General features: G+C 46.4%; 1 protein-coding gene across 1 annotated transcript in view; it reads right to left on the reverse strand.

Annotated features, from left to right (window-relative positions):
• The window catches only part of alpk3a (alpha-kinase 3a), a 70,452-nt gene extending 65,020 nt beyond the window's left edge, over positions 1-5,432 (reverse strand). Inside the window, exons 1-2 of the mRNA XM_080216159.1 lie at positions 5,321-5,432; positions 4,703-4,957 (exon numbers count right to left, since the gene is read on the reverse strand). Coding sequence (XP_080072285.1) covers positions 4,703-4,836 — 134 coding nt within the window. The 5' untranslated portion in view covers positions 4,837-4,957; positions 5,321-5,432. The remainder of the gene's footprint in view (positions 1-4,702; positions 4,958-5,320) is intronic.
• Positions 5,433-11,591: the final 6,159 nt, after the last annotated feature.

Genomic DNA, 11,591 nt, shown 5'->3' on the forward strand with positions numbered 1-11,591 from the left:
GGACATTTAGTGAACTAGGTGGGTTTTTCCGACAATCGACAATGGTTTCGTGGTCATCAGTAGATCCTCAATTCCAGATTTTTTTATTAAATTCAAATTCCACCATCTGCCGTGGTGGGATTCGAACCTGGGTCCCCAGAACAAGCCATCAAGGACATCACCTCCACTCCCATTTGCATACATATTTATCTATTTTCAAGGAAATGCTATGAGATGTTACCTTAAAGACACATGTTGAAAAGTAAAACATCAAAAGGGAATGCTGTCCAATATCCCCCTTGTTAATCAAGAATCTATCTAGCAATTAAAATATTCAAAGGCAGCTTCTATTATCAGACAGCGGACAGGAAATAATTTGTGGAGTAGAATGGGTGTTTTTCTGATTGTCGGAGGGGGTAAGGCACTAGTTTAGCCTCAGTTGGAACGTTGCACTTCAGGAAGGGTGTGAAAGAATTGGACAGAGTGCAGGAAAGATTCAAGAGAATGGTTCCAAGAGTGAGGAACTTGCTAAGACTGTTCTCTTGGAAGAAAAGAAGGCAGAGAGGAGAGTTGATAGAGGTATTCAAAATTGTGAGGGACCTGGGCAGAGAAAAGTCAGGAGAGGGCTTAAAGTAGGGAGAGGATTTAAAATAATTAAAAGAGTAAAAAGAGGCATGAGGGAAAAGCTTTTCCCTCAGTGAGTGTTTAAAGTCTGGAATGCGTTTCCTGAGAGTGCAGTGGAAGTAGGGTTCAATCGAAATATTCAAAAGGGATTTAGACTGTTTCCTGAAAAGGAAGAATGTGCAGGGCTATGGGAGAAAGGGAATGAAGGAAACTGCTCATTACAAGAGCCAGTGCGGTCACGATGGGCTGAATGGCCTCCTTCTGCACAGTAACTATTCTCTGATTGCTAGTGTCTGAGATCTCTTTATCTTTTCAATCAAATAAATGATTTGAGTTTGCAGGGGTGGGGAGGAGGCAGTGATACAGAAGTTTGCTGATGGTATCAAATGTGAGGAAGGATGCCAGAGACTACACGAAATGACAGATAGCTCAGAGAAACAGACGGTTTCATGGCAGGTGCCGCAATATCTGGCGTGCTGCATTTTGGGAGTGGTGAAAGAACAGTGAAAGGATTAGAAAAACTAAACGCCAAAACTCTGGAAAACACAGGATTACTGGGAAAATCTTTAACAGTGGAAATAGAAATGGTCTGATGGTGGAAGCTGCCTTTGAATATTTTAATGGCTAGATAGATTCTTGATTAACAAGGGGGATATTGGACAGCATTCCCTTTTGATGTTTTACTTTTCAACACGCGTCTTTAAAGTAACATCTCATAGTATTTCCTTGAAAATAGATAAATATATATGCAAATGGTAGGGGAGAAAACAAATGGGAGACTTTAATAAAGCCAATGGAATTTGTGCAGGTGTGTTGGCTACAGTTCAAATACAACACAGGTCTCGGGAAATCCCCATTTGAGGAAAACTCTGAACGCCATGGAAAGGTTGCAGTAATGAAAGATTTCTGGAGGGGGATAGTGTAGTTGTAAAGGACTCGGAAAATAAGGGATTTCTTCATAAAACAGGTTAAGGGGAAATCTGACAGATTTTCAATTGATGAAAAGTTTTGAGAAGATTAATGGTAAAGTATTGTTTCCCAATAGCTGCTGAATGGGTAACAAAGCGGGAAAGAGAGGGAGGATTATCAAAGGGAGAGCTGGACAAAATATCCTCATATGGATGTTACGTGAAGTGCTTTGCCACAAAAGGCTTTTCATGAATTAATGTTAACTCGAAAGGAACTGTGCGTAATATGAGGGAAGAGCACTCTTGCATATCATATTCTTAACTTTAAACAATGGAACTTTCTGGAACTGCCCTTTACTTGTTTATAATGGACACTGACAAATTATTAAGATGGCTGCCAAGGGGTCAAGTGATCTTGGCTTATTCAATGCAGCCTAACAAGCAAAGTGCCATTGACTTGCCCCAGAAGGGAAAATCTCCCCCTGGATTGGGACATAACAAGACAAATATCATTGGGGAATTCACACATCTCATTGCTTAAGGGTGGGCCAACAGTGAAAGGCTATGGAGTTACAAGACTGCATGTCTCCATGTTTCACACCAGGCCACAAGGAAGATCGAAACACAATGGCCGCTATCAATTTCACATTGCATCAGGGAGGCCTTCCCCCTCCAAAAGAGACCAAGCTGGCCTCAGAAACATTAACCAAGTGGCCATGTGATCAAAACTAGTTTCAGGGGTTGCACCCATATTACTCCAGGACCCACCAGATCCATTAGATCCACCAACCAATCTGAGAACCAGATTCTGAAATTAGCTTCAAGTCATCAAGCATATAAAGCACTTAACCTGTCCCTCAGCCTTGCCCTGGGAAACCTGCCCAGAGCTGAGAATGCTCGGATGCAGTGTGTGTGTGTGTGTGTGTCTTTCCAGCACTGCTTGTGGGTGAGGGTGCAGTTGGTGTTCCCCTCTTCCCCCATTCCCACAAACTCTGCAGACATAGATGCCACAACCTGCCTCCCGCTTCTCACAAACTTCACATCCACCACACCACCCCCCCCAACCCCGCCCTCTCCTGAGATCTCACGATCCCTACATAGTGGACGTGGAGAGGGTGTTTCCACTAGTGGGAGAGGCTAGAACTCAAGGGCACAGCCCAAGAGTGAAGGGACACTCCTTTAAAGCTGAGATGAGGAGGAATTTCTTCAGCCAGAGGATGGTGAATCTGTGGAACTCTTTGCCACAGAGGGCTTTGAAGGCCAGGTCATTGAGTGTCTTTGAGACAGAGATGGATATGTTCTTGATCAAGGGTTACGAGGAGAAGGCAGGAGAATGGAGATGAGAATCATTCAGCCGTGATTAAATGGTGGACCAGACCCAATGGGCTGCATGGCCTAATTCTGATCCTACTTCTTGTGATCTTATGATGTCTCCATCCCTCCTTTTCCAGTTCCCAGTTGCAGCCTTTGCTCTGGCTTTCCATAGCAGCCTTCCAATCCGGCTAGACTCTGGGGAAGTGGGTTGGGGGGGGGAGGGGATATGAACTGAGGACAACAATTCAGATAACATCCCATCACTAAACTCAGCTGGAATTCCAACTTTCCCGGATTTGTGGGATTTTTGACAGTAACCACCACTTCTCCCTCTCCGCCTCCACACCCTTCCCCCTGCCAGCTTCCACTACACCCTCAATCATCACTATCTAAGATGCACAACCAACCCCACCCAGACCCTGGGCATCTGCTCTGAGTCCTACCCTCGGGCCGACATACCAATACAGAGAGTCTCGGAAATCAGAAGGTCTCAGAAATCTCAGAAAACAGTACCACCACTGCCCCCCCACCCCCCACACAAACCCTGCCCAAAAATAGGAGAAAATCAAGGGTGATGAGCAAAGGGCAGGAAAGTGGATGTGAGGAATGACAGATCAGCCATGATCCTATTGAATAGCGGAGCAGGCTCGAGGGGCCGAATGGCTTGTTGCTGTTCCTGTTGGTTATGGCTTCTGTGTGAGGGGGGGTGGGAGGGAAGTAGGGGGTGGTCCAATTGAAGATGTTAAAGTTGAGATTGTTGGGGCTTTTTTTTCGTAGGCACGGTCATGGGGGTGGCAATAAGGTGAGTTGTTGGTGTTAAACTACTTGTCAGTATATATTTTGGAACCCGGGTTGGTCTAACCCCGGGTGACGAATCCCTGGAAGGTAACTCACAATGGGCTCCATTATTATTGGAAGGGAATTGTTTGCTGTTGGATTAAGAATGGTTTATTGCTGTTGATATTGTGTTTATCTTAGTTTGTGGTTTTATAATTCATCATTGTGAAATAATTTTTTTTGGATTTGATTTATGTATTTTGTGATGTATTTCAATGAATTCATAGAAATCACAGAATCCCTACAGTGCAGGAGGAGGCCATTCAGCCCATTGAGTCTGCACCGACCACAATCCCACCCAAGGCCCTATCCCCGTAACTCTACATATTTATCCTTTAATCCCTCTAACTTATGCATCCTGGGACAATTTAACACGGCCAATGCACTTAACCTGCACATCTTTAAACTGTGGGAGGAAACCGGAGCACCCGGAGGAAACCCACGCAGAGATGGGAAGAATTTCCAAACTCCACACAGACAGCGACCCAAGCTGGGAATTGAACACGGTCCCTGGCACTGTGAGGCAGCAGTGCTAACCACTGTGCCACCGTGCTGCCCCATTTGTTTGAATAAAAATGAAAGGTATAGGTCAGCAATGACGTAACTGAATTGAAGGAGGACCAAGTTTAACTTTATTCATTTAGTGTCACAAATAGGCTTACATTAACACTGCAATGAAGTTACTGTGAAAATCCCCTAGTCACCGCACTGTTCGGGTACACTGAGGGAGAATTTAGCATGGCGGAGATGCAACTAATCAGCACGTCTTTCAGACTGTGGGAGGGAACTGGGGGAAAGCCACGCAGACACAGAAATTGTGCAGACTCCACACAGACAGTGACCTGAGAAGGGAATCGAACCTGGGTCCCTGGCGCTGGGGGGTTGCAGTGCTAACCAGTGTGCTGCCCTACAGTTACCAAATGTTCAGTGAGGATCGGGAATTTAGCATGGCCAATGCACCTAACCCAGTTAGACTGGGTTGAATGTTGCTGTGGGTATCTGGGGGTGGGTGGGGGAGGGGGATGTGTTCCGCATCTTACCTGTTCTCAGGTCGCACGTTGAGGAAGTAACTGCGACTGGCATCCCCCCGGGAAGGAGGCTCATCCTCCTGGCTGCTATCGAAAGAGTAGCGGCCGTTGGCGGAGTAAGATCGGATTGCCCGTTTGGAACTCATTCCTCTCCTTGGAGATCCCTGCAAATTCTCCACTCTCTCGCCCTCTTGGCAGCTTTAATCCAAACGCGGGGAGCCGTGCGAAGCCAGACACAGATCCCGTCGATTTGATATGCACCGACTGCTGGGGGAAGTTTCAACATTAAAGTGAAATTAGTGTCTGTGACGGTCGAATTAGAAATATCCGATTTTGCAGGCAAGGACAAACAGCAAGCGTGTGTCGAGGTTTAAGACTGAAACAAGCAAGCTGCTTGCTCTCGAATCATCATTTTAAAGTCACTGCTTTTGCATTCCTAAAGTAAAGTCAAGGAAGCTTTGCAAAATAAATGTAGAAAGCAGGCTGAGTGAAAAGTTCCAGCATGTCAGGGTTTAAAAATAGACCAGCCCCAGCCTCAGAAGGCTCTGTCTGTGTGTGTGTGTGCGTGTGTGTGTGTGTGTGTGTGCGTCGCTGTCTGTGTGTCTGAGTTATTCTCTTCCCTTCACTTACCTTGTCACAAGAAGTGAGTTTCACAATTGGGGCCACAGCTCAAAGATGGTAAAGAATAGCCCCTTATACAATGGAAGCAGATATGTCCTCACCAGCTTCCCTTGAGATTTGCTTTGAGCACCCCTCCCCTCCCCCCGCTTACCCCTACCCCTTGCTCATGTAGCTGTAGCTGTCAATCTCTGGACTATTTAAGGAACGCACTGCTGTCTCTGCAATCGCACTTTCCAAAATATTACTCCTGTGTATGTAACAAAAGCACACGCGCGCGCACACACACACACACAGTCACACCATTAGATGTGTTTGTTGTTGCCGGTGTTTTGAGAGGTTGTTGCTGTTTACAGCTGGTTCCATTGCCCCCCCCACCCCCCCACCCCCAATTCCAAGTTGCGCCTGGCGTTTTGTGCTTTGAGTAGTGTCCGGTGCAGTGCAATGAGATTGTGGCTGTGTGACTCACCCAGCACAGATATGCCAGGCAAGTTTCAAGTGGAGCAGGAGGTACAGTAAACTCAGCCGGAGCTGTCAGTCACAGAGAGGGAGGCTATGCAAAAACAATTCAGCCATGGGATAAAAGTAAACACCCCCCACCCCCCGCTCACACCCTTTGTGTTCTAAGTGTAAAAAAAAGTGGGGATTGCAGAGTTGGTAGCACTTAACTGTTAATCCTCAAACTTGTGAGTTTAAACTATGGTTATCAAAGTTCCTGGATTACCCTGGAGTCTTCCAGGAATCGTAGAATCACTGCAGTGCAGAAGGCAGCCATTCAGCCCATAGAGCCTGCACCAACCACAATCCCATCCATACCCTATCCCCATAACCCCATAACTAGCTCGTCCCCCTCACACTAAGGGGCAATTCAGCAGGGCCAATCCATCTAACCCGCACGTCATTGGACTGTGGGAGGAAACCGGAGCACCCGGAGGAAGCCCACACGGAGACACGGGGAGAATGTGCAGACTCCCCACAGACAGTGACCCAAGCCAGGAATCGAACCTGGGTTCCTTGCGCTGTGAGCTAGCAGTGCTAACAACAGTGCCACAGTTATGGACACTAATCAATCCTCTTGCAAAAAATCATTATGGGATGTCTAAATAAAGTCTTATTTGCTATCTTCATTGACAATTTATAGGTGTAGGGTGGCCCAGTAGCACAGTGGTTAGCCTCACAGCGCCAGGGACCCAGGTTCAATTCTTGGCTTGGGTTACTGTCTGTGCGGAGTCTGCATGTTCTCCCCATGTCTGCCTGGGTTTCCTCTGGGTGCTCCGGTTTCCTCCCACAGTCTGAAAGATATGCTGGTTAGGTGCATTGGCCATGCTAAATTCTCCCTCAGTGTACCATGGCAGTATTAATGTAAACCTTATTTGTGACTAATAAATAAACTTAAACTTAAAAAACAGGCACCAGAGTGTAGGGACTGCAGCAGCAGGGGGAGTGGGTAGGCCTAGTTTACCTGAAAGCAGCAGAGGGCGCCATTGCACATACTCAGGTCTCTGTTCAAGTAGGAATGTCTTCTACGTCGAACAAGTAGACAAGACAGCAATCACTTCTAGACAAGTCATAAAGGTTTACAGCATGGAAACAGGCCCTTTGGCCCAACTTGTCCATGCCGCCTTTTTTTCTAAAACCCCTAAGCTAATCCCAATTGCCCGCATTTGGCCCATATCCCTCTATACCCATCGTACCATGTGACTATCTAAATGCTTTTTAAAAGATAAAATTGTACCTGCCTCTACGACTACTCTGGCAGCTTGTTCAGACACTCACCACCCTCTGTGAAGAAATTGCCACGTTGGACACTTCTGTATCTCTCCCCTCTCAACTTAAACCTATGCCCTCTACTTTTAGACTCCCCTACCTTAGGAAAAGATATTGACTATCTATCTTGTCTATGCCCCTCATTTTTTTAATAAACCTCTATAAGATCACCCCTCAGCCTCCTATGCTCCAGAGAAAAAAGTCCCAGTCTACTCATCCTCTCCTTATAACTCAATCCATCAAGTCCCAGAAGCATCCTAATAAGTCTTTTCTGCACTCTTTCTAGTTTAATAATATCCTTCCTATAATAGGGTGACCAGAATTGCACAGAGTATTCCAAGTGTAGCCTTACCAATGTCTTGTACAACTTCAGCAAGACGTCCCAACTCCCGTATTCAATGTTCTTACCGATGAAACCAAGCATGCCGAGTGCCTCCTTCATCACTTTGTCCACCTGTGACTCCACTTTCAAGGAGCTATGAACTTGTACCCCTAGATCTCTTTGTTGTGTAACTCTCCCCAGTGCCCTACCATTAACTGAGTAAGTCCTGCCCTGGTTCAGTCTACCAAAGTGCATCGCTTCGTATTTATCTAAATTAAACTCCACCTGCCATTCGTAAGCCCACTGGCCCAACTGATCAAGATCCCGTTGCAATCCGAGATTGCTTTCTTCATTGTCCACTATGCCAACAATCAACCATGCCCCTTATATTCTCATTCAATCATTAATATAACTGACAAATAACACTGGGCCCAGCACTGACCCCTGAGGCTCACCACTGGTCACAGGCCTCCAGTTGAAAAACAACTCTCTGCAACCACCCTCTGTTTCTGTCAAGAAGTCAATTTTATATCCATTTAGATACCTCACCCTGGATCCTGTGAGAGTGGGGAAGTATATTCGGAGCAACCCTGGGCTCTTGGGAGCGATGGTTGTGGCATTACAAGAAAAAATCTCAGAAGTAACGAGTATCTAAAAATCCTACTACACCAGAAGCTTGGAGCTGTCAGTCCGGTTAGGATATCTCCTGTGGGATCCCAGACTGATCACTTTGCCTCCATTGAGGAGGCAAGTGTGGACAAGCTATATGAGGAAGTTGTATGGATGAAGAAAATAGTGAGGAGTTATTTCTGGAGGCCTGGATTGGATGTGAACAAAAAACAAAGAAAATTACAGCAAAGGAACAGGCCCTTCGGCCCTCCAAGCCTGCACCGACCATGCTGGCCGACTTAACTAAAACCCTTCCATGGACTGTATTCCCCTATTCCCATTCTATTCATGAATTTGTCCAGATATTCCTTAAATGTCACTATCGTATCTGCTTCCACTATCTCCCCCAGCAGCGCATTCCAGGCACCCACCACCCTCTGCCTCGTATATCTCCTTTAAACCTTGCCCCTCGCCCCTTAAACCTGTACCTCCCAGTAATTGACTCTTCTACCCTGGGAAAAGGCTTCTGACTATCTACTCTAACTATACCCCTCATAATCTTGTAGACTTCTATCAGGTCGCCCCTCAACCTCCGTTGGTCCAGCGAAAATAAACCAAGTTTCTCCAACCTCTCCTCATAACTAATGCCCTCCATACCAGGCAACTTCCTGGTAAATCTTTTCTGTACCCTCTCCAAAGCCCCCACATCCTTCTGATAGTGTGGCGACCAGAATTGAACACTATATTCCACGTGCGGCCTCACTAAGATTCTATAAAGCAGCGACATGACCTTCCAATTTTTAAACTCAATGCCCCAGCCGATGAAGGCAAGCATGCCGCATGCCTTTCTGACGACCTTCTCCACCTGCATTGCCACTTTCAGTGCCCTGCGTACCTGTACACCCAGACACCTCTGCCTATCTCTTAAGGGTTCAGCCATTTACTGTATATTTCCCATATCTATTAGACCTTCCAAAATGCATTACCTCAGATTTGTCCAGATTAAACTCCATCTGCCATCTCTCTGCCTAAGTCTCCAATCAATCTGTGTCCTGCTGTATCCCCTGATGGTCCTCATTGCTATCCACAAATTGACCAACTTTTGTGTCGTCCGTAAACTTACTAATCAAACCAGTTATATTTTCCTCCAAATTATTTACATAAATTATAATAACCACCGTATACACTGCAGCCACTGTGTATATGCTGCAGCCACTGTGTACACGCTGCAACGATGTGGAGATGCCGGTGTTGGACTCGGGTAAAACTCTCTGAGTATACGCTGCAACACTAGCTTAGAATCCAACTAGTTTATCTGTAGCAAATGCCCAAGCTTTCGGAACAGGCTGTCCCTTCGTCAGGTGGGTGGGAGTTCTGATCACAAACAGGGCACAAAGACACATATTCAATTTACATGCATAATGATTGGAATGTGAGTCTTTACAGCTAATCAATTCTTAAAGGTACACACAATGTGAGTGGAGAGAGCTTTAAGCACAGGTTAAAGAGATGTGTATTGTGTGTGTACACAGCAACCACTGTGTATATGCTGCAGCCACTGTGTATATGCTGCAGCCACTGTGTATATGCTGCAGCCACTGTGTATATGCTGCAGCCACTGTGTATATGCTGCAGCCACTGTGTATGCACTGCAGCCACTGTGTGCGCGCGGCAGCCACCGTGTAAAAATATCCGATGATTCTTACAGATCATTCCACAGGTCGACTTCAGAATAATCTAGAACAATCAGTACTGTAAATTTATGCTCCTCAGAGGTACGGGACTATTTATAATTGCCTAAAAGTTGGAAATCTGCCATCAGTCCATCTCTCGTATGTAATGTTTGGGAAAAATATTAAAGATAATTGTGACGGAAATGTTGAAAGCCCAGTTACTGTTTGTGAGGTGACAGCACTCAATGGATTGTCTGGAAATAGCTCAGTCAGTCACAGCGTGACAGACCATCAGGTTAAAACCTCCTAAATCACTGCAGTAATGATGAATAGGGCTTTGTTCAAACTTACAGCAGCAGAAGGTTATAACCATTCTGTTTTGGATATTAATTGTTAACAAAGTTGGGCTCCAGAATTTTGAACTTTTTTTGACCCCTAAAGATTGTTGCTCACAAATGGTGTTCTTCCTCCACCCCAAGAGAGTGCAAAGTCCTGTGCTCGAAATCATAGAATCCCTACAGTGCAGAAGGAGGCTATTGGGCCCGTCAAGTCGGTACTGACCACAATCCCACCCAGGCCATATCCCTGTACGTTTACCCTGCTAATCCCCTGACACTAAGGGGCAATTTAGCATGGCCAATCCGCCTAACCTGCAAATCTTTGGACTGTGGGAGGAAACCGGAGCACCCGGAGGAAACCCACGTAGACACGGGGAGAATGTGCAAACTCCGTACAGACAGTGACCCAAGCCGGGAATTTGAGCCCAGGTCCCTGGCACCGTGAGGCAGCAGTGCTAACCACTGTGCCGCCCACTCACCTACAAACCAACTTTCCCAGAACATGTTGATTGTCAGCCACGAATCTCCAAGATTTGTAAACGAGGGGCTGCCCAAGAGATCAGTCACTTGTTGGTTGGTTAGAAATCAGGGTAAGCAGCTCTTGCAGTTTACGCCTCCTACGCCTGAGTCAGTCCAGAGGTTGGACAGTTGGGGTAGGATTAATGGAGACAACCAGAAAACAGACCTCTCCAGTCCACACAGAGTCAAAGATAATTCCAATAAAGAAAATCATTAGCTGAGGTGGGGTGGAGGGAGAGGAGTGAAACCAATTTTGCTCCCAATCTGAAGAGTGTCACAGTGGAACAGTGGTTAGCGCTGCTGTCTCACAGCGCCAGGGACCCAGGTTCGATTCTGGTCTCGGGTCACTGTCTGTATGGAGTCTGCACATTTTCCCTGTGTCTGCGTGGGTTTCCTCCAGGTGCTCTGGTTTCCTCTAACCACTGCTAACCAGATGTTGATTGGCAAGTTCCGCAGCGCTCTGGTGGTGCGAAACCATGAGGACTCCATCATCTCCGTCTGTCAGTCTCCCTTTGTGTGATCAAACTCAGGCAGACAAAGTCTTTTTATTTCCTGAAACAAAGTTACCTTGTGACTCAGGTGTGTACCAACCACCCACTGCGATAAAGTTTATTTATTAGCCATTCTCCTGCCTTTTCTCTGTACCCCTGCATATTGTTTGTATTCAATTAGTCATCTCAGGGTGGCACGGTAGCACAGTGGTTAGCACTATTGCCTCACAGCACCAAGGACCCGGGTTCGATTCCCGGCTCGGGACACTGTCTGTGCGGAGTCTGCACGTTCTCTGCATGGGTTTCCTCTGAGTGCTGCGGTTTCCTCCCACAATCCGAAAGATGAGCTGGTTAGGGTGCATTGGTCATTGCTAAATTCTCCCTCAGCGTACCCGAACAGGCACCGGAGTGTGGCGACTTGGGGATTTTCATAGCAACTTCATTGTAGTGTTAATCTAAGCCTACTTGTGACACTGATTAAATAAACTTAAACTTAATGCCATCCTGAATGTCTCGATCGAACCTACCTCCCCCACACTTCCAGGCAGCAATTCCAGACCCCAA

The sequence above is a fragment of the Carcharhinus amblyrhynchos genome, chromosome 32, assembly GCF_965287045.1.
Source record: "Carcharhinus amblyrhynchos chromosome 32, sCarAmb.v2.hapA, whole genome shotgun sequence".
Lineage (NCBI taxonomy): Eukaryota > Metazoa > Chordata > Chondrichthyes > Carcharhiniformes > Carcharhinidae > Carcharhinus > Carcharhinus amblyrhynchos.